General features: G+C 31.9%; 1 protein-coding gene across 1 annotated transcript in view; it reads right to left on the reverse strand.

Annotated features, from left to right (window-relative positions):
* LOC148301884 (glucose dehydrogenase [FAD, quinone]-like) overlaps positions 1 to 23443 on the reverse strand; it is a 52314-nt gene extending 28871 nt beyond the window's left edge. Inside the window, exon 1 of the mRNA XM_088272566.1 lies at positions 22292 to 23443. Within this exon, the coding sequence (XP_088128692.1) occupies positions 22292 to 23335 (1044 nt within the window). The 5' untranslated portion in view covers positions 23336 to 23443. The remainder of the gene's footprint in view (positions 1 to 22291) is intronic.
* Between the last annotated feature and the right edge of the window lie 417 nt (positions 23444 to 23860).

Below are 23860 nucleotides of genomic sequence, written 5' to 3' on the forward strand. Positions count from 1 at the left end.
TACATATGAAAGTTGTTTTAGTTTATCGATACCATAAATAAGTTTTATTAGTGTGTTCTGTGGATTGCTAATGATGGAATATTTATGGGAGTATGTTAGGTTTATGTAGAAGTGGTTTTAAATGTTCAATGTGTAAAAAGTTTTTAAGGAGTGTACTTAAACAAATCATTAGATGTGACCATTTAAAACATCTTTATTGGTTATTATAATAGTTTTGAGTTTAAACTTACTTTTACTTTTCCAGACAACCAATTGTAATAATATTTATTTCCTACTCTCGCTCTATGTTTTTTTTTTTACTTTCTCTAGTTTAAGGTTTTGATTTCAAATTATCAAATGTATAAGGAACTAGGTACGTATGTGCATTACGCAACCTAATTTATATACTGATTGACGTGCTAAGCTGTAAGTGATTGAATTTGTTACCGAATGAAGTAACGATTACTTTAAAAAATCTATTTTTTTATTCGATTAGTAATGTCTAGTTTATGCCAACTTCTTAAATCTTTATCCTAATCTATATAAATATAAAATAACCACTATCGATAAAATTAAGAAAAAAGTGTTGAGATGGATAGAACATGTGGAACGAATAAGTAAAGACAGAACGGTGTAACAAATATACTAGGCGAATGTCGTTGGAATTGGGTGTAAAAAGATCTAGAAAAAAATGGTATGATGAAGTATTTCAAACAATTGAAAGAGGTTAGGTCAGCAGTCGGAATAATTGGCGGGTATGTATGTATGCCTACCTCTGCGGAGAAGCGGCGTGATGTTTAGTTAGTCATATAATTATAGCATTTCTTCTCCATGTTATAATGGATAAATTTAAATGTTGTGTTTCTCACGCTGCTCGCTGATAGTGTGTGAAGGAGACATTTATTTACCAGTGCTAACTATCTGCTATTTTATTATTATTTTATGTTTAAGACTTTTTGTTTCCCTTTAAATGTATTCATTAGTATATTTTTATATTAGATATAGTTTATATGTATTATGTCAAAGGCATTAGCCGTTCAATAAATAAATAAATAAATAAATAAATAACAAACCCTAATGACAAAAGTATATGCTTTTGTGAAAAGTGTTGTGGTTTTAGAGATATGAACGGTTTGTTTCTGAAATTTTCGCTTAGAACCCCTGAAACATAAGTAGGTACATTATGATTATGTACCTCAAATGACGTTATTTTTTAATTACTACTACTTTTTCGCCATTAATATTATTTTTTTTAAATTCTAGTACACTTTGGTAAATGCTTGTTTATATGGAAATGCTCCGTGCTTGCAAAATTTACCTCTTTTTACGCGTGAGGTACAAAATAAAGTTTCATTTTGCAATGTATCGTTACCATAATTTCAGTTGTATTGTAAAGCACTTAAATTTGTTTCCTCCTTGTTTCTCCTAGTTGTAACAACTGCGGAAATACTTGTCTAAGTACTTACCCTTGATAGTAGTTCGAACTTCCTCATATCCGGTGTAAAGTGCACATCACGAATACGTGTCGACGTGAAAGCCTTCCGTATACGTATTTACCAACACCTTCCGGTTAGCTCCGCAAATATTTTCACTTGCTAAACGTAACACGAGCATTCGATGCGTCGTATACCCAGCGAAAATTAAAAAAAATAGTTTGTTGGTATGTTATCTACTGCTGGTCTTATCCACATGCAATGGTGTATAGGGCACTTTAGCAAATTGATGAAGTGTTAATTTCATCGTTTTTTGTTAGATGAAGGTAAGATGACCAGACCTGCGTGTTTGTTCCATTTATCATTTTAAGCATAATTTTTTTTTATCGAGGCAAAGAATGTTTTTGAAGATAAAGTGGTGTGGCGTTCTATTCTCTCTACCTACTCATGTGAGAAACTGGAGTGATTATTAGTTACTTAGATTCCTTTTATGGTGTTGGATAAACCATTCTTATTTACTAAATACTCATTTTTCATAATCCACATATTTGTATAGGGCTTTTTAAAAAAAAAATCAACTAATAGATTTTAATTATTTTAATTATTCTGTATTAACTTTGTGGAATGACATGTTGATTACATTGAATGTTGAACAATTGTACAATACCACTTATTGAAAATAACAGATTTTATTTGAATATTTGAAAAGTAACAAAAATAACTGCCAGAAAAATTTATAGTATTTATTAAATCAGACAATGGATTATTCACCCTACGGATGATATGTCAATATTATTGGTGCTTCAACTTGATGTGAAACATCCATCGTTCTTTTTATATTAAAAAAAAATGAAAGTCTGAGCATCACAGGGCTTACGACCTCGTATTTGGCTGGCTAAGGTGGTCACTTTATTCACTTATGTAACGTTCACCATTCTGCCCATTATTGAACATCCATATTGCATTATTTTTTAAAATTTGTTTGTAAGCAATGGTCTAGATCAGTGTTCCGCAATTTTTTTCAATTCTAGGTACACCTACCAAAATAAGAAATTTCAGAGGTGCATATTTACCATATTTATCTATTTATTGAACGGCTTAAGCCTTTAACATAATACATATATACATTATCTAATATAAAAATACACAAATGAATACACTAATAGAGTAACAAAAAGTCTTAAAAATAAAATAATAATAAAATAAACAAATAGTGAGCACTAACAGTAAAAACTAACTAACTAACCATCACGCCGCTTCCCCGCAGGGGTAGGCAGAGAGAATCGAACGCCACACCACTCTGTCTTTGCAAACATTCTTTGCCTCTTCAACATTCATGCATCTCCTCATACATACCCGACGATTATTACGACTCCTGACCCGGCCGCTTTCAAGTATTTGACATACCTGATTGTGTCAAGTTTTCCTCGGTCGTCCTCTGCTTCTTTTTCCGACTACATTCGCCCTATAAATTTGTTTAACCATTCTTTCCTCGCTCATACGCTCCACATGTCCAAACCATCTCAACACACCTTTCTTAATTTTATCGATAATGCTTATCTCAGCCTTACATTCATTCCTTATTTCATCATCCGAACATCTATCAAACATCGTTTTGCCACACATTCGTCTGAGGGATCGCATTTCGACTGCATCAGTCTGCTTTCATCCTTCTTTTGCCAACTCCATGCTTCGCTTCCATACATAACGGTTGGAACCAGAGCTCCATTGTGTTCTGCCAGTTTAGCTTTCGCTGATAGATTTTTATTTGCTAAAACTGATTTTAGTGCACCATTCACTCTGTTCAGTTAGAAGTAATATTATGCTACTTAACTGAGCACAATCAAAATTTGGAGCGATTGTGTTATTTTCACAAAAGTAGACTTTTTTCTGCGACACACCAACTAATCACCACGGTACACCAGTGTGCCGCGGCACACACTTTGCGAAACAACGATCTATAGTCTAGATTACCTTCTGCTGATATATATTTTTTTTCAATAATATTTACTGCGTTTTAAAGACTTCCTACTGTTTTTAATTTTCTTATCAGAAGATTAAAAACAAAGATACAAGTAAGTTAAAACTGAGTTTATTGGTTAAAACCCCGGATAAGCGATTCACGATGTAACTGTGGATAAGACAAATAAAATTTCAGGCGGCGTTTACAGGAAATGGCTGAAAGTATTTGCCGCTCGAACCGGAACCAGGAAACAGCCCTTAGTACAACAGCCTTCCAACGCCAGATCAGATTTGAATACAGAACTTAGGATTCGCAAAGTCCGTTAAGATAATTCGTTTACGTACAACGGATAGCGCCACGAATCACGTGCGGTGAACATTTCCTGGAGAGGGTTGGAAAAACAGATAAAAAGTCAAAGCTTCATGGTTTTCCCTTGTTTTTCCATTTATCATTTAAACTTTAAAGCTTCATTTAACTAAAAAGCGGTTTGGTCAAGATATATTTTTATTTATTTTTTATAGACCGGGGAAAACTAAGCATGATCACGTGTTTTAAATACTTGGACGTAGTCAGGTCAGAAGTCGGAATAATCGGCGGACATATGAGGATATGCATGAATGTGAAAGAGGTGAAGAAAGTTTGCAAAAGCAGTTTGGTGTGGCGTTATATAGGATTAGGGCATGAAAAACCGATAAAAAGTCAAGGTTTCATGTTTATTCCATGAGTTTTTGTATTTTTTAAATTAATCAATTTTATATTTATGTATTTTTTACATTATTCAATTGTATATAAATGTATTTTTTCTATTAATAAATTTTATATTCTTTTCTAAATATTAATTATTTTTTACTTTCAAGCGGTCAGGTTAGGAGTCGAAATAATTGGTGGACATGTATAAGGAGATGGATGAATGTAGAAGAGGTGAAGGTTTTTTGACATCTCAACAAAGATGAAGAAGAATATAGAAATCTGGGCATTTAAGGGGCTCACGACCGACATAGGCTGGTTTAGGTGATCACCTTACACCAGACTTCCATATTCTTCTTCATCTTTGTTGAAAGTTAAAAAAAAATGTTCTCAACATTGAATATCCGTTTTACTTAAAAGATCAAAAGTAGTAATAATTGGCGGGTATATATGAGGAGGTGCATGATGTGAAAAATCGAAAAAATATATATTCTAATAATAAATCAAGTATGAACTAATGTCCGGTACTCAGCGCAGCCTAACGATTAATGAATTCTTTTATTGCGAGTAAGGCCTTAATATTGAAAATCCAATTAAATGGTCAAACATCTGTGTTCGCAAAATTACATGAACAGTTATTTGGACACATAATCTTATTGAATGTTATAATACTTGAATGTAATAAAGGCGCGTAGAATCGAGTCTTTTCGATAACCTCTTTTGTTGTATTGAGTAAATATTGGCTAAGGTCGTGTGGCAGAGGAGAAATACTATACTTGGCTAATGACTCTGCTTAGGAAGAAATCTGATAGTTTGGTAAGTACATAAGCGGTTCAGGCTGAAAGCGGTTAATGGAAATCTTGATAATAATGATAATTTGAATATTATTTTTTGACATCTCATCAAAGATGAAGAAGAAAATGGAAGTCTGGGCATTTACGGGGCTGACGTCCGTCATAAGCTGGTTTAAGTGATCACTTTACACACGTGTAAAAATCACCAGATCTACCCATTATTGACAACCACACTACTCAAATTCTTAGAAGTTCTATATATATGCACCAATTTTAAAACATTGTTCTTGAATCACTAGAACTTCACTAGAGACATTTATTGGTGAGACGAAAAGAAGTTTTTTGAGCAGAAACTCTTTTATTAGTTTCTCGTGTGAGTAATAATAATCCAGGATTTGGACCTCACATACTAATAAAGAGTATCTGCTTAAAAAAAGCTTCTTTTCATCTCACCAATAGATTACACATTTTGACAAAGAACTTTTTTTAAGTAACATTAAAACTAAGACTTTTAATACAACATTTTAAGTGTGTCCAAATACATGATCACTAATCTGGATTGTCTCCAATTACAGAAGTTATTTTCATATTATCTTATCAAAGATAAATAATGAAAAGATGAATATTTTCATCTCACCAATGTCTCTAGTGAAGTTCTAGTGATTCAAGAACAATGTTTCAAAATTGGTTCATATATGTAAAGAACCTCCAAGAATTTGAGTAGTGTGGTTGTCAATAATGGGTAGAATTGGTGAATGTTAAACGTGTGTAAATTAATCACTTAAACCAGCTTATGACGGTCGTCAGCCTTGTAAATGCCCAGACTTCCATATTCTTCTTCATCTTTGATGAGATGTCAAAAAATAAGATTTAAAATTAATTTTTAGTGTGGTTGTCAATCATGGGTAGAATTGGTGAATGCGATCACTTAGCCAAACCTATGACGATCCTAAGAACTGTTAATACCCAGACGACCAATTTCATTTGAAATAATATTAAGATGTCAAAAAAATGTTAAAAACAACTAGTAATAGGTGATAATCAGGACACTCATGAATTTGTACGCACTCAAAATATTGTGAATATTTTTTAAAATTTATGAAAAGCTAAAAAGTCAATTAAATATGGTTTACCACGTTATTATTCTAAGTCCATGTATTCTTTTTCTAAGGAAAAGCGTGAAAGGCAGTAGTTTCATAGTGCCATCCGGGAAATCTTTAAGACCAAACTTCTATACACGACGAAGTGAACAAAGCGGTAAAAGGATATAAAAGAAATATCTTTATTGCATGCCATATTGAACTTTATTGAATTCATTTGTGCTCTCTAAGCACGCACTGTTATACATATTTTTTTTTAATTTAACGCTTAGAAAAAATGGGAGAAAAAAAAGGCGTTGAGTGCCAGACAAACTTAAGCGACACTTTGAATGGTTTTATTTATTCAAATCGTTGAGAAATATATATATATATATTTATTTTGCGTATAAAATTACTAGAAGTTTGATTGATGTGTTTTTTTTTAATTCAAACATTATGGTAAATAATCGGCGGGTATGAAGAGATGCATGAACGTGGAAGAGGCGAAGAATGTTTGCAAGGAGAGAGTGGTGTGGCGCTCTTTTCTCTCTGCCTACCCCTGCGGGGAAGCGGCGTGATGGTAAGTTAGTTAGTTTTTTTTGGTAAAGTATGCAGGTCACGTAGGTCTATATGGTATTTAAATTTTTTACTAAGGATGTTTTTTTATAGAGGTTAGGTTTTTAAACTGGTAAGATTGTTTCTACAGACTGTCAATTTGACAGTTGACAGTTGATTTGTAGTCAATACGTTTGACCATTTTACTATGAATAGACTGAATGATTATTATGAAGGTTCCGTGAATGGGCCGAAAACAATGTTCAGCTTGAACCTCTTTTTAAACGCAAAAATTTGTTTACCGATGATACTCTGGGTAAAATGGCTATGTTAATAAGCGGAATTGCCGAATTCAGAGTGGAAAAAACCTAGAACCCTTTGTTAAGATGCCCTTACATCCATTAAAATTATATATTACAGAGCTGTGGTTTCAACAAGATGGCGCAACATACACGGCGGGTGCTACCATCAATTTACTGAGGGAAATTTCAATTTGTATACATCTTAAATAAATCATTTTCCGCCTACGTAGTGTAGCAATCAGCGCGTTTGGCTACCATGCTGAAAGTCCTGGGGTCGATTCCCAGAGGGGGTCAAAATAAATATCAGTGATTATCAATCTTATATTTATTTGATATCACCCTGAACTGGTACAAGAAGCGCAGAGCTGATCACCTTGCCTTCATGCAATTAAAGATCTACATAACACTATGTCAAAACTTTGTAGTGCCCTATGCACCATTGGGTGTAGATAAAGGTAAAAAAACAATGAATTGCTTTAACAATATTATTAAAGTATCATGATCATAGCCTTTAAGAGAAAATACAACACCTGCGTACTGACCACTCTTTAGTGCTTTGTCCGTAGACAGATCGTCGGCTAGTACACATAGGAAGTAGGAAATTATTACAATACTACTTCCGGAATTAATGGAAACTACCGAACATAATTAGAAAAGATATTTCGTAAATGAAGCTTGACGTCGTTTTTTGTATGAAAAGTTGATTTGAGTAGATACTATTACATGTTCGAAGTTGCCCGAATTTTTCTTTAAAATGTCTTAAGTATCAAAGAATCAACATATCACAAAAGCAAATATACATGCCATTAAAATTTTTCTTTTAAAACAATGACTATCTTATTTTTCTTTGATTTCTGAAAAGTTGAATTGATCAAATTTAAGAAATAATTTTTGTTTTTTATTTTCAGAGAGACGCCAAAGTGTGTCATTAGACTTTTGTATTTTATTTTTAATAAAAATAATATATATATGAGGTTCTCATGTTGGCCAAAAATAATTTCCTACCAGTTAAAAAACAATTAAGTCAATACGAAATTAAGTGTATTGTGGATAGAAAAGTTGTATTTTGTTCATTAATTCGTTCGATATAACTAGTTATTAAAAGTTATTAGAAAATTAGATTTCAATTAACGAAGTTATTGACTTAATTTTGTCAGTAGGATCACATAAAGTAATTCATTTTTTTATAAATTTATTTCGCATAGACTAAGTTTTAACTTTTTGTTTTCAAGGCCGGATGCCAATTTTAATTTACATAAACTTGGAAAAAGTTATCGACATTGTTTAATACAATAAAAGTAAGAAAATATAGCAAAAATATATAAAGACAGTAAATAAAATGATTCTGACTAACAAAATGTCTGCCTCTGTACTGTAATGGTCACCTACTATTCGAACATCTATCATACATCTTTTTGCAGCACATTCATCTAAGATATTGTATATACACAGTAAATAAGTAATTAAAGAAAATAATTTAAATTTTCTCAAGCAATTTTGTATGCTGACGAATTTATATAAAATACAAAAAATCAGTATTTAAAAATTAAATCTCTCAAAGCATTTTAATGAATTCTCTGAAAGTTGAATATAACGATTTATTCGAATTTGATTGTTTTTATTTATACAAAAGGTGTTTTTACACGTGACAAGGTTAAAATATGTTTTTTTTAATTGAGAACAGTAGCTCTTAACCGCAATGTCAGTGTCATATTTACGAAATAGCAATACACGTAATATTAAACATCGCTCATGGCAGACAGCGTGCTTCTTGACAGCTTCTGTACCTTAGCGTTTTCAATGTTGGTTTATGGATTTTAATTTTTTTAATTTCTTCACAGGTGTTTCACAAATTTTACATATCAGAAATAAATGATTTATATTTTTAGCTGTATATTTTTTTTACAAAAATGTTAGTATTATTAGTATTTAACCACGAACCGAGATTTTTGTAATCTCGGTGCGTGTTTCTTTTATTTGTATATATGCATGATCCAAACCCCGCATTTTTTACATACTGGGAAACGCCTGAAAACAGTATTGTGTAGAAAAATCGTTTTTAGCGTTTTAAAACTGTTTGTAATATTAGATATAACCACTCACTGAGATTTTTATGTCTACCGGTTTCGAAACGTACCCGTCTCTTCGTCAGGACAACCACTACCACAGCATGCAAACAATACTACCCTTCACTACGATAAAACTTCTATTTGACATACTTCTATTTTCATATTATTATTTTTTTTTTTTGACATCTCATCAAAGATGAAGAAGAATATGGAAGTCTGGGCATTTACTTCTATTTTATTTTATTTATATAAACCTATACTGAGCTAAATGCCTGTCTGGGTATAACTAGTCATTTACAAATTAAGTGTGAAATGGAAAGTAAATTATTATTTAATTTATTTGAATAAAATAATTTTTTCTCGAGTTATATTTTAATTTGTAGTTTCCAGTAATATTAAATAACACGATTAAAAAAATCAAGTGATTTGGTTCACTAACTACGCTTTAAACACAAATATAATTACGAGTTAAATTTCATTTCAAACGAATATTCTTTTAGGAAATTGAGAAACGCTAATACAAATAATTATTTTCTAAAATTTTAAATAACTTGGGAATGAAAGGAAAGTGTTTTAAAAAATGTATCATTACTCTCAGTAATATTTGAAAGGTAATTTGAGAACAAAACTGGTTAAAATTTATCTGGCGGTTTGAAAGTGAAAACAGATGTAATAAATTACTAAGATGTAAAAAAATAAGAATGCATATCGTGACGATATATTGTATTTATATGATTATATCAGTATTTTTTTATGCAGTCTATTTTTAAAACACTGCCATTAAATTAAATAAATAATAATTTGATATGTATTAAAATTTTATCTGGTAAATACCATTATTTCATAAAATCTATCGTGACACGGGTTTCGATGCATTTCGCATCATTATTTATCACCGTAGATATAACTAAGCATAAATTTTTAGTAATTTTTGTCAGCACGCTCGGCTACCGTTCTGGAGGTCCCGACTTCGATTCCCAGGGGGGTCAAATATTTATAAGTGATTTTCCAATCTCATATTTATTCAATATTATCCTTGACTGGTATCTGAAGCGGAGGGCTGATCACCTTGCCTTCGTGTGTTAACATTCAAGATAATACTGTGTTTATACAATGCAGTGCCCTGTATTGGGGTGGAGTAAGGGTTGAATTTGAAATTGAAATTTTTAGAGTTGTGACCTTGGGACGTTAAAGGATGAAGAGGGGGTAGGAGCTGTTTAAAACAGCTTTGGAAAAAAAGAAAAAATGTTCAAACAATATGGGAGGGATGAAATATTAACGTATGTGTCGAAGTAAATTAAACTCAAAAATGAAGAAAAAAAGTGTGTTAATAGTGCTATGGTAGTGACGAGTAGTATTGTTTGCATGCTGTGATAGTGATTGTCCTGATGAAGAGACGGGTACGTCGCGAAACCGGTAGATATAAAAATCTCAGTGAGTGGCTATATACTAATAAGTATTACTAATATTTTTGTAAAAAAATATAAATGTTTATCTTAGACAAAATATTATTAAAAACGGTTTTTCTACAAAATACTGTCCTCAGGCGTTTCCCAGTATGTAAAAAAATGCGGGGCTAGGATCTTGCGTACATATAAATAAAAGGTTCTCTGATAAATAAAAGCTTTCTCAAACTCTTATTTACTGTGTTATGAGATTAATCATAGGAGTTGATATTAAGAAGTGTGGTTGTAAATCATAGGTAAAGAATTGTGAATGTTGCACGTGTGTAAAGTGATCACTTAACCAACCAATGATGGGTCGAAAGCCCTGTAAATATCCAGACCTCCATGTTCTGTTCGTCTACGTTGATTAAACAAAAAGTGAAATTACGGGCAAGGTCGTGTACATTACACACATCAGTGCATTGCGATCACTAAAAAAATAATACAACCAATAATATGTGTCGCCTACTTTCGAAATCCGCCAGATCAAAATTGATAAGATTTAAAAATTAAAAACTCTATCGGAATGCCAATTGTGTGTTTTATTGTTAAAAATATTTATTTGCTTGAAAACCCTGCTAAAACTACTTTAAAATAGCGTTGTATGTAAAATTCCGCTACATTCATGGAACTTGCCTTCTGACCCATATCGGCCAATCACAGAGCGGAGATAGGTCAAACATTAAGATGACGTCATTATCGGTTTGTGTCTCGTATATTTTTTTTAATACTGAAAAAAAAAATGGGAGAATTCTCTATTTCATAATATTTTATCTAATGACAGACAAATCTTTGAAACATAAATGTTACCCGGAGAATTTTTTTTTGACTTACATGGATCTTGCGGATTTTGAAAGTAGGCGACACTTGTATCCAATATCCAAATATTCAAACCCAGCTATGTCCACCTTATTTCGAAACTCGTCATCGGATGAATTTACATTTTATATTGCCGGAGGCGCATGCGCAGTAATGACATTAATAAAATTCATTAAATGATATTCAGACCAGCATGGCGTGGAGCGAAACCGATCGTGCGAGACACTAATTTCATTTCTTTACGTTCAATGACTCAATTACCCGAAACAAGTTCACTTTCTTAAATTCTTCATCTCATTTTACATAATATTGCATCCGCGGTCTACGTCACGTACTACTCTGACCTAGAAAAAGTATTTGATTATTTACAATGGGTGTCTCAACTTGAAACGCAGCATATATAGTTTTTATACGACAGAAAATGGAATTCTGAGCATCCAAGGGCTTAAGACCTTACATTTGGGTGATTGATATACTAAATTTATTTATTCAAACTTCATGTAGAGTAAATAAATAAGTACATTGGCGGGCTTATTACTAGAAAGCAATATTTTCCAACCAACTAAAAAACAGACTTGTGATATTGATCAAAACGTTTGATACCATGTCGGCTGTCCAAACTCAAAACACAGTAAGGGACATTTTTTAGTACGTTTTTTTTGCATCTGCATTTCATTTTTGGACCAAGTACGTACTATTACGTCCAAAATTGCAAAAAAAAACGTACTACAAAAATCATGTCCCTTACTGTGTTTTAAGCTTGGATAGCCGAAATATCGCTCACTCCTTTCAAGAACGTAAAAAATATAAAAAAATGATTTTTCAGGAGAACGTTAAAAAATATAAAAATACAATGTTTTAAAACTAAGTATCAAGCCACTTATTGAACTTTTTACTGTGCAACAGATCTTTTTAGGTAAAACCTGTATGTTTTTTCTCCATTTAAAAAATATTTAGCATATTAAAAAAAAATTAAACAAACCTTTTCTTCAAAATGCAAAAACAACGTTTTCTGCCCTGTAGCGGGTAAATATCAAGTTAAAAATATGCTGCTTTTGCTGGGATATAGTACATTTTTTGGGCATTCCGAAAACATGCACAACTGGCAATTGACGATTTTTGATTTATGATGTTTTTGAAAGGAGTGAGCGATATATCTGTATGCAATCAGGGAAAATGAATTACCTCTCATTGTAAAAAATACACATTTTCTTATAACTTTTAAAAATGTCTGAAACATTACAATTTATCATTAGAATCCTAACTGTCCATCAAACCTCCCTTAGTTTTTCTTTCAACTTCCTTCCCTAAACTCCCCTTTTCCTTTGCCTTCCTTATTGTCTTATTGTCCTATATGTCCTTCCTCATTGTCCTTATCAATTTGTAATATATGCTTTTTTTAATTGTTCAAGTACTATCTACCCTCTGATTGTAAACAGTTTTATATATGGTATCAATTTATACACTTGAGTAACATATAAGAGATTAAACCGACCTTAATATTTAAAAAATGTTAAATTAAAAAAAAACTATGTCCACAACACCATACAATATTTTTGCACATTTAAGTAAATAAGATGTATTGATAATTCATAATTATAATGTATGAGTGAAGAACAACGGTTAAACAAATTTATGAGGCAAATGTAGATAGAAAAAGAAGCAGAAGACTGAGGAAAACTTGACATAATCAGTTATGTCAAATACTTGAAAGTGGCTGGGTCAGGAGTCGTTATAATCTTCGGGTATGTATGAGGAGATGCATGAATGTAGAACAGGCGAGAGGAAGCGGCGTGATGGTTAGTTGGTTTTTTATTTAATTTAAATATAAATATAAATGCTCAGGTTCAGGGTAAAGGGTCAGGAGTCGGAATAATCTGCGGGTATGTATGAGGAGATGCATGGATGTGGAAGAGGTGAAGATTTTTTGCAATGACGTTTTTTAAAATGATTTTGTTTGACGTTCTATTTTCCTTGCTACCCCTGCGGTGAAGCCGCACAATGTAAAAAATATGTGATTTATATTTACTTTCTTTTTCTTTTAACCAGAATGAACCACAGCAACGCATTGGCGAGTATAGCTACTTAAAAAAATATTTAAATTTTTTTCAATCATAATTGCATTATTTAAATGTATTTTTTGTCTCAGATAATTAACTGATCAGTATTAATATTATAAACTCAAATTTTACAAACATTTCCTGTTTATATTTTTTTTGTTAGTGAATGTATACGTGTTTTTCCATATGTCAATATTTTTTATTTCTTCTGTCAATTAACATACGCGGAAATGACATACCACATATGTTATTATTGGCATAAATATTGGGTTAAAAAACCCATTCAAACTATAAATTTACGCAATTTACTCATATGTTGGTGATTTGAGTAGTTGATAATGGGTTGAAATGGGAATATTTAACGTGTATAAAATAATCACTTAAACCAGCATGTCACAGTTCGTAAAGCTTGTGAATACAAAGACTTCCATAACTTTAGTCATCTATGTTCATGTATCAATGTTCATGTTCATGTATCAATGTTCATGTTCATGTATCATGTTCATGTATCAATGGTCATGTTCATGTATCATGTTCATGTATAATCTATGTTTATGGCATTGTTGCATGGGGAGGCTCATACAACAACATACTGAACTCATTGAAAATAGAACTGAAAACCATAATTAAAGTTATTTTGAAAAAAAACAAAATAACTTTATTAAAACAAAATTATTATTTAAAAAATTTCAAGTCCCAAATATAGAATCCATTTATAAAAAAACCGCAATTTTTCAAATACTAAAGGGTGACAACTATTTAAATTTAACAAAAAATTTATCACCGAGATTCTCAAAAGATTTTTCTACTCCAAAATGCAACACTTCAATATACGTAAAAAAATGTAAACAAAGATTTGAACACACTATAAGTATTCTTAAATATTTTTGATGTAACAAATACATTAACTTCAATTAATAACGCGTGGTTTATAAAAAAGTAATTTTTTAGTGTCCAAAAATCGATTGGGGTTAAATCTAGTACTAAGTGTAGAGAATCTCAATATATTAAAATAATTAGTATATTATTCAAACCTTCATCTGAACCCGATGGTGCGTAGGGCACTGCATCATATAAACGCAGTGTTATCTTAATCGTTAATCGTTTACACATGAAGGAAAAGTGATCAGCCCTCCGGTTCAAGTAACTAGTCCAGGGTAATATTCGCTTTTGGAATAAAATGGCTAACCTAACCTAACCTAACTTAACCTAACAAAATATTCAAACCCGGGCAGCATTAAATATAAACTATGTTGGCCCATAAGTTAAAACAATGGGTTATTATTCCTTGCGCCAAAATTATTTAACTTGCTGGCACAAAAAGTATATTGATAAAAATAATTATTGATTGAGGTAAACTCATGACTGATTTGAATTATCGATGGCCTTTATCGAAGATTAAAATAACGAATAAAAAAACCGCTTTATTTAATTACATCGATTTTTACGTTACAGAGTGACTTTGTTTATATACCATATGTAATTACAAATTAGACACAACTCGGTTTTTACACTGTGATAATAATTATATTTTAAATTTTGTGTAAAAAGCTGGTAATTTCATATGATTGCGTCGATATCCATGATGCTGAACTTGTATTACATACAGCAATCAACTTGTAAAAAGTGGCACCCAAATTACATACGAGTATATCCATGTATAACATATACAAGTACTAAACCAGCGACAGTTTTAGACAATATGTAAATATCATAAACTTAAAACTATTTTTGAAGGTTTTTTTGCGGTGTAGTTTGCAAATGGTTGATTTTTTGTCTTCCTACATAGTGTATTGGTTAATACATTTATGGTTACCATGCTGGAAATCCCGGGTTTGTTTCTAAGAAGGCTTTAAGCAAATATAAGTAGTTTTTTACTCAAAAATTTGTTTTATAATAGCCAGGACTTTTTTCCCTTTATATATTATTTACGGCCGTAGCTAATCTGTACATAATAAATATAGTACATGTAATAATTGTTGTTTAAAATATTTAAATATTTTTAAGTATATTAAACAAGGGTGAACATATTAGACAAGGAATTATACATAACTAACTAACTAACCATCACGCCGCTTCCCCGCAGGGGTAGGCAGAGGAATAGAGCGCCACACTACTCTGTCCTTGCAAACATTCTTCGCCTCTTCCACGTTCATGCATCTCCTCATACATACCCGCCGATTGTTACGACTCCTAACCTGACCACTTTCAAGTATTTGGCATACTTAATCGTGCCATGTTTTTCTCGGTCTTCCTCTGCTTCTTTTCCCACTAACATTCGCCTCATAAATTTGTTTTACCGTTCTTTCCTCACTCATTCGTTCTACATGTCCAAACCATCTCAACACACCTTTCTTAATTTTATCGATAATGCTTATCTCAGCTTTGCATTCCTTCCTTATTTCACTATTCGCACATCTATCATACATCGTTTTGTCGCACATTCTTCTGAGAGATCGCATTTCGACTGCATTCAGTCTACTTTCATCCTTCTTTTGCCAACTCCATGTTTCACTTCCATACATTAGAGTCGGAACCAGGACTCCGTTGTGCACTGCCAGTTTAGCTTCCGCTGATAGGTTTTTATTTGCTATAACTGATTTCAGTGCACCATTCACTTTGTTCCCAGCATTCACTCTCCTTTCTATGTCTTTATCAATCTTTCCATCCCTAGAAAACATACTACCCAAATACACGAAATCATCTACCTGTTCCAAAATCTCTCCGTTTACCAATATTTCACATTCAGATCTGCATTCTTCTCTTTCAAAAACCATAATCTTGGATTGGCTAACATTCATCAATAAATCAGTTTCCTTGCACACATTATACACTTTTGTCACCAACGCCTGCAAGTAATTATACATCAGCCTAATATATGTTATCTGTATGGTCCGCGAAATCATTGCCGAGGTTTTAAATTCAGTGAATTGGATTATTAAATCCAGACTTTATCCGGCTGTTATTTCAATAAAATATTTGACGGTTTCTCATGTTTCTGGTTGGGGCATAAATATTTATCATTTGCAATTACAAGGGACAGTGTTAAATATTGTTTAAACTTATACTTATACCTAAATAATGACAATGACTTTTATAATTAACGATCGATTTAACATTGGATCAATTTGTTATCAGTAGAAACAATGTACGTATTTGTTTTAATATAGATGAACCATCTATTGGTACAGCTTCTTTTACTTAAATTATCCGACTACCGACTAATTTTAATTTTCAGTCGGCTATTTTAATAAAAGCTGTTCTTAGGAGAGGGAAGATTTATGAAAAGAGTAGAAATTTTCAGCTAGAACGAGCAGAAAAGCTAACTTTCGTGCGTTAAATTACACCCTTAATTAAAAATATAAATTCAAAGTTTTTTTATAAAATAACGATTGTAACAAATATTTTATTGTACAAAAATACGAAGTCTCTTCCTACAAGAATTTGGAAAGAAATATAAGATGCAGTTTTTTTTTTCACACAAATTCTTTCCCTTTTATCGCCTGTATGTAATCCATCATTATACGATATTTCACTTTTATGTAGAGCGCAGAACTGATCACCTTATCCTCATATTATTGGCGATCACGCAGACACCGTATCAAATCAATGCTTTTGCACTGAGGGGTAAAGATAGATAGATTTGTTAAGTAAGTTTATGCGTATTTGTTTTTTCAATTACCCAACGTCCAAGTGACTCTGAAATCTAGCTACGGCTTATGCAACACCGCTTATCATGGCCCTACTAGGCTTCAACTTCTTAAGTTTCATAGCCTTTGCCTACTCGTGAGTGGATTTACTCTTTATGTTTAAAGTTACTATATTTTCATGTTATTCATGAGTGAAAATTCTAACCAAAAACACTCGCTATCTAGCTAGAGACATGAATTTATATGGTACATTTCATTGATTCTAAGTTAGCAGTGAAGTTACTTAGACGTATGATTTTAAATTTATGTCTAATGCACTCATTATTCAGTTAAATTCAATCGACAACCATTCGGCTGTCCAAACTCAAAATACAGTAAGAGACATTTTTTTCGTAGTACGTTTTTTTGCATTTTTGGACTAAGTAGAATCTACTTAGTCCAAGAATGCAAAAAAAAGTACTAAAAAAATGTCCTTTACTGTGTTTTGAGTTTGGACAGCCGCATTGCTCTTACTGTTAAATGTGAGTGAAGAGGAAAATTCTACATACGGTAATAATATTGATAGAGGTGAGAGATCAGAAGCCATTAAAAAATATCAGGGTCGATAATTTTTTCATGAGTTGCATGGCAAAGTAATATTTTTATTATTATTCTTCTTCTTCTTTTTCAAGATCGTAAGGATCTGTTTGTGCCTCCGCTTGTAGCTCTTGGGATGTTGACTCCCAGGTGTCTTTCCACCTTTTTAGAGGTCTACCTGGGAGTCTGCATCCTTCAGGGATTCCTTGAAGGGCGGTACGTGGAAGTCTGTCATCTGACATTCTGTTTACATGATCATTCCAGTATCGCCTTCGTTGTCGTCCCCACCTCACGATATCCTCCATCTTACACATGCTACGGATGTCGTTATTTCTTACTCGGTCTCGCAATGTGTTTCCGGTTATGGATCTCGGAGGTTCGAAGTCCAGATTTTCTTCTAGAAGTAACTGCTCTTGCCTCAATCCCATAAGTGGCTATTAGTCGACATTTTTATAAATTTTATTTAACCATAAACTCGTTCCTTATGAATTATATTTTTTTTAATATTTAAAATGATAAGCTGTTCTTTCTTCATCATTAAATGATGAAAAAAGAAAGATCAAACTTTGATCCATATGTACAAACTATCTCAACACACCTTTTATAATTTCGATAATGCTTATATCATCCTAACATTTTTTCCTTATATAACCATTCGAACATCTATCATACATCATTTTACCAGTAATTCACTTTAAAATGTAATACAAATATTCAAATATTCGATGTTTCAAAATCTACTAGAAAGTAAATCGATATTTGAAAGTCTAAAAATGAGTACAATGGTAAAAAAATACCAATTTTCTTCACGAACTAATGAAATTAGTTATAGGTACACTTTACGTTAAAATTGAACTTTCTATTTTAAGCACGATCTTTTTTTTGTATTTATGTTTAACGTAGAAAAACGTTATATAACAGATTTTTTTGCTGGTAAAAATATTTTCCCATGACAAAGAATTAACGCGGCAAATTGGATTTGCATTTTAAAAACCAAAAATGTTCTTTAAAAATTCCTCAGATGTGATGTTATTTTGATTGAAAATACCATTGCTTATAACTAACAAACTAACTATCATGCCGCTTCCTCGCAGGGGTAGGCAGAAATAATAGAACGCCACACCACTCTGTCCTGACATACACTCCTCGCCTCCTTCACATCCATACATCTAGTCATACATGCCCTCCGATTACGCAGACTTTTGACACCGCCAGATTTTAGGTTCTGATTGATCTGATCGTGCCAAGTCTTTTTTCGGTCGTCCTCGTTCTGTTTTCCCTCTCACATTCGGCCCATATATTTTCTTAGTCATTCTCTCGTTATCCATTCGCTCTACATGTCTATACCACCGTAAAGAACTCTTCCTAATCTTTTCAATTATTCCTCGTTCAGCCTTACATTCCTTTCTTATATCTTCGTTTTTAATTCTGTCATAGAATGATTTTCCACACATTCGTCTGAGGGAGCGCATTTCAACAGCGTTCACTCTGCTTTCATCCCTCCTTTGTTCAGAAATCAGATCTCTCTAATCTCCTTATTCATTAATCAAAAACGATATATAATTCATCTCATGTTGAAATTCCTATAATACGTAAAAAAAATCAGTATTTACCTTTCAGAGCATATATCTACGTATTCAGAAAATCACATTCCTAGAAAAATATCGGTAAAGACATAAAATAAAAATTAAAAGATTTAAAAAAAATATTAGCATATATACAAGTTTAAAAAAAATAATGCAATAAAGATGCGCAATAATGGGCAGAATGCTGAAAGCATGATGAGTTAAATTAGTCATCCCTGGGATGCTCAGATTTCGATCTTCATTCATTTAAAAACGAAAGATACTTTTTTACTTAAAAGAGTATTTAGTCGGAAGTTGAGACTCCCATAATATGTAAAAAAAACTGTTTTTATTTTCAAAATTAACCACGCAGAGCATACATCTACATGTACAGTAAATCACATTCCCAGTAAAATATCGGTAAAAACATAAAATAAAGATAACACGATTTTTTTGTGTTTTATGTTAATTTTTTGCAAGATATTCTACGACGAAGTTCCTGTTTACAAATTTCTTTATATCAAAAATAGTGCGGAATCCTCGACGATATCTATGATGATGCCTTCTAGCTCAATAAGGAGCAAGAGAATGACTAAATGATATACAAACGAGTTGTTTTCTCGACTCCACTCGAGCGGTATGACTGAAGTTCGAATGCTCACGGATATTCCAGTAAGGATCCATTTGCTGAAGTTTAGCAATTTTCATAAAATTCAGTTGTTTGTGAAAATACAGTACCGACGCGGAAATTTTCGTTTTTAAATTGTCGCCTGAAAACTTTGCGGAGAAATGAGTTATGAAACTCTAAGTTATTTATTTTCAGTTCACTTTAACCCGTAGTTTAAATTGACTGAGGCGTTAAACTTTGCTCTTTTCAAACGGATTATTTGCCGATAAAATTATTATGTACTTTATCCACTCAAACACTCCTTTGGATAAGGAAAATGTATAAAAGCGAAATATTTTGGTAAAAGTCGTAATTATTAATTGAAATATGTATTGTTGATTCTTAATCTTATTTCTTTCGCATAATTATCTTAATTGGTTATTAGGGTATCCAAAATACAGTCTATAGAACCAGTTTTTTTTATAATCTGATTTATTTTAATAAAGAACGGTTTTATTTATCATTCAATAATTTTATTGCTTACAATTTTTATGTTTGTCAATTATTTATACATACATATGATTTATTACTTACTCCATGGAAATATATTTTAAAACACATGTTTTTTTATGATATGCATTTGCATTTAAATATCTTTATTCTTTTCTTTTTGTTTTTTGAGCCGTTTATTGAAAAAAGTTTAATTTTAAATAATTTATTGATGATATAAAAAGTACAATAAGTATAAAATAGGTAAAGTACGATGGTAATTTGATAAGAATCGTAGTAAAAAATATAAGTATGACATAGCAGAGTTATTTTTTTGGATCACATTTCATACCGATTCCTAAATATTGCCTATTCTTAGGAATTTATTCGTCTTTTAATACTCAATTTTAAAATTCAATGTAAGCCTTTTTAATTAAAAAAAGGTTTTGTTTTTAAGGAATAACATACAAACCGATTTAATTATATCAGATTTTAACAGGTGGAAGCCCTTATCTACAAATATTTTATAAATAATGGAGTCAAATAAATCAATATTGTTAATTTGACTTTCTCAATTACCACTTCATTAAGCAGTCGGACAAAAAAAAACTTGTTTTAGATGAAGATAACAGTACAATACTGATATATAATGCAAGACAAACCCCCCAAAAGGTAAATAAAAAGTAAAATAATAAATATTAGTAATTATTAAGGTAAGTTGAAAAGGATGCAGTTTATTTTTAAAGACAAGGTTTTCAAAAAATAAACCCTATAGACGGGAGGTAAATAAGTTGATATTTTTTCAGTACAAAAAACACCGAAACGGGTGTTAAAATATCAACAATAGAGGTTCACAAAATGAGGTCAACACGAGGATGTCGTAAGTCTATTATTTGTGGTGTGAAAAATAAGGATATTAGGAAGGAGTGAAAGGTCGAGAAAAGTGATAACCGTGAAATAAAATGAAATGTTTAGGCAGTTTTCGAGAAAATGGGACACAAGGATAAAATGTGGATATAAAAGTAGGCAATGTATTTCTATTAGGAAAACATGTAGAACGGAAAGTATTGACGTGTTTTTGGAGATGTCGGAAAAACGACGAAGGTCTGACCTCCTGCCCTCTTGAAAAACTATAAAGATACCGTGCGATGGTACTTTATTTTTTATGCAAACCCGCATTTGCGATAAGAGCAGAAAATAACTTAAGCGTTGCGGAGTAGAAGTTAATAATAAAGTAAATGCCTTATCTTGTTTACTTTACCGGGGAACTTCGAGTTGCGAACGCTTCGAGTTTGGGACAATTCGGATTACGTACAAAACATCCAATAGAAAAAGAATACCTTGGTTCTAGAAAAATTTGATAGCTAAGATCTCAGGAATATCATTGGAGACACTTCGTATTGAGAAACATAAGATAGTGACGTATGAATCTTGTACACAAGTACATTTTGACATCCCAACGTTTATGAGAAGAATACGGAAGTCTCATGGCACAGTACGTATTAGTTCAAAACCTTTATTTAGCAGAGACCCTTTTTTTTGCAAGATCCAAACCCTTTATTATTTTTAAATACTTAGTAAATGTTTTATTTAAAAAATATATATATATATTATAAATGATGATACGAAAAAAAAATCCTAAGTGGAGAAAACCCAGATTTATTTGGAGACACTCAAAATGTTGGATATACATATATTAAAACATCATAATACTCGTATAACCCTTTCAAACAAAATACCAATAATCATATTGCTTAAATCATTTTGAAAACCATTGCAATGTGGTAAAACGTCAGCACAAATATACGAAACGATCGTAACGTAGATTAATAATTCTAAAAAATGCTTTTTCGTAACACATAATTTTAAATGAAAATGAAACTGACAACGGTCATATAAATTTAACATAATACATTTTAATATAAACACAGAAGATATAAAAGTTAAATAGAAACAAATTATTATATTATGCGTAGTTTAAATTATTTAATTGTATTATTGCGTTGTAATTTTGAATTTGTATTTCTTTATTTCATTAATTTAAGTATGTTCATGTGAAAATTTGTTGCTTCTCATTGCTCTTATAATTATTTTATATCTAGAGGAAAATTTTTATACAGTATCATAATTAATAAAAATTTAAGTAATTTATGTTATCAAAACATACATGAGAGACATTATTTGTTTATATTAATGAATAATTGTGAAAAATCACTTACCCTCCACTTTTTGATTTCCGATAATCTGTTCGCCATAACGCATCCTGCTGAACCAGCCCCGACAATAATGAAGTCAAATTCTTCGTTTTTTGCTTGATTGGTGTTAACTTGTCGTTTGGATTTTCTTGTGTAAGTTCGAGTTTCAGATACATCGTCATTCGAAGCTCCAAATCCACCAAAACTGTTGAAATCGAATCCAAAAGACTTGGCAAAGTCAGAAATGCGATCTTCTGTTGCCTTTATGACCTCTTGTTTAGTCGAATCAAAGTCTTTATCGAAAGAATCGTAGAATTTTGACCCAAAGGATGGACTTGATGAAGGAGATGGACCAAAGCTACCAAAAGGAGGTGGGCTGAAGAATGTAGTCGTTGAATAAAGCGAAGGTCCAGTTGGATTTGTTGAAGGAACGTCTTGGCCAACGAAACCGGTAGAAAAAGTTGGGTTTCTGTTGAAATTCTGGACAGAAACCGGCTTTGCTGGAATCCTTGTAGGTTCATCACCGACAAAACCATTTGAATAACTTGGATTATAATTCTGTGACGGTACTGGGTTTACCGGAATTCTCGTAGGCTCATCACCAACGAAACCATTTGAATAACTTGGATTATAATTCTGAGAAGATGTAGGATTTACCGGAATTCTTGTAGGCTCATTACCGATGAAACCGTTTGAATAACTTGGATTATAATTCTGGGAAGACAACGGATTTATCGGTATTCTTGTAGGCTCATCACCGACCAAACTATTTGAGAAACTCGGATTATAATTCTGAGTTGATTGCTGATTACCTGGTGTTCTTGAAGGGCCAACGTATGAATAAGCTGGAGATCTTAAGTCGTATGTGTTTGGAAAATGACTTTCTTGATTATTAATATATTGCTCAGGTCCTCCGAATGTGTATTTTTGAGGCTGGGATTGTCCATCCTTTGATTGACCAAACAGCCTTGTTATCAGGGCGACGAAGACGATGGATGCTGGACTGCAGGCCGTCGATGTGCTGTGGACCGTGCAGAGAGACGCGAGATCTGGTGGCATCCACGACATGATGAAATGATAATGTGTATTTTGGCACTTTTAATGTCACTTTTGTACTTGGATCTTCCGATGTTATAAAGTCATTTTATGTTTTCGAACGTCTTTTCACGCGTTATAATAATTCTAGTCAAATCGAAAAAAAGAAATAGCATGTACTTAAAATATCACCCTCCTTCTCATTCATCGTTCACTTTGTATAATACCACTTTTTAAAAACTTTAAAAAAACACAACTTTGTAACAACCGGTTTCGGAAAAATCATTCCATCATAATATCTGGCATTTATAAAATACTAAAATTTGAATGAAAGCGAGAAGACAAATGGATCACAATGGGAATATTCTTTAAAGTAGACATTTAATTTGAAATTTATTATGTGCAAGTCTTTATTAATAATTTTTTCCGAAACCCATAGTCATGAAGTAGTGTTTTTTAAATTACTGTGGTGGTATTACACAAAGTGAACGATGAATTCTAAGGGAAGTGTTATATTACCATACCACAAAGTAAATTATGCTTTTAATATACAAATAT

This window comes from Brachycentrus maculatus, unplaced genomic scaffold, assembly GCF_059751285.1.
Source record: "Brachycentrus maculatus isolate JH-2025_06_01 unplaced genomic scaffold, ASM5975128v1 h1tg000509l, whole genome shotgun sequence".
Taxonomy (NCBI): Eukaryota; Metazoa; Arthropoda; class Insecta; order Trichoptera; family Brachycentridae; genus Brachycentrus; species Brachycentrus maculatus.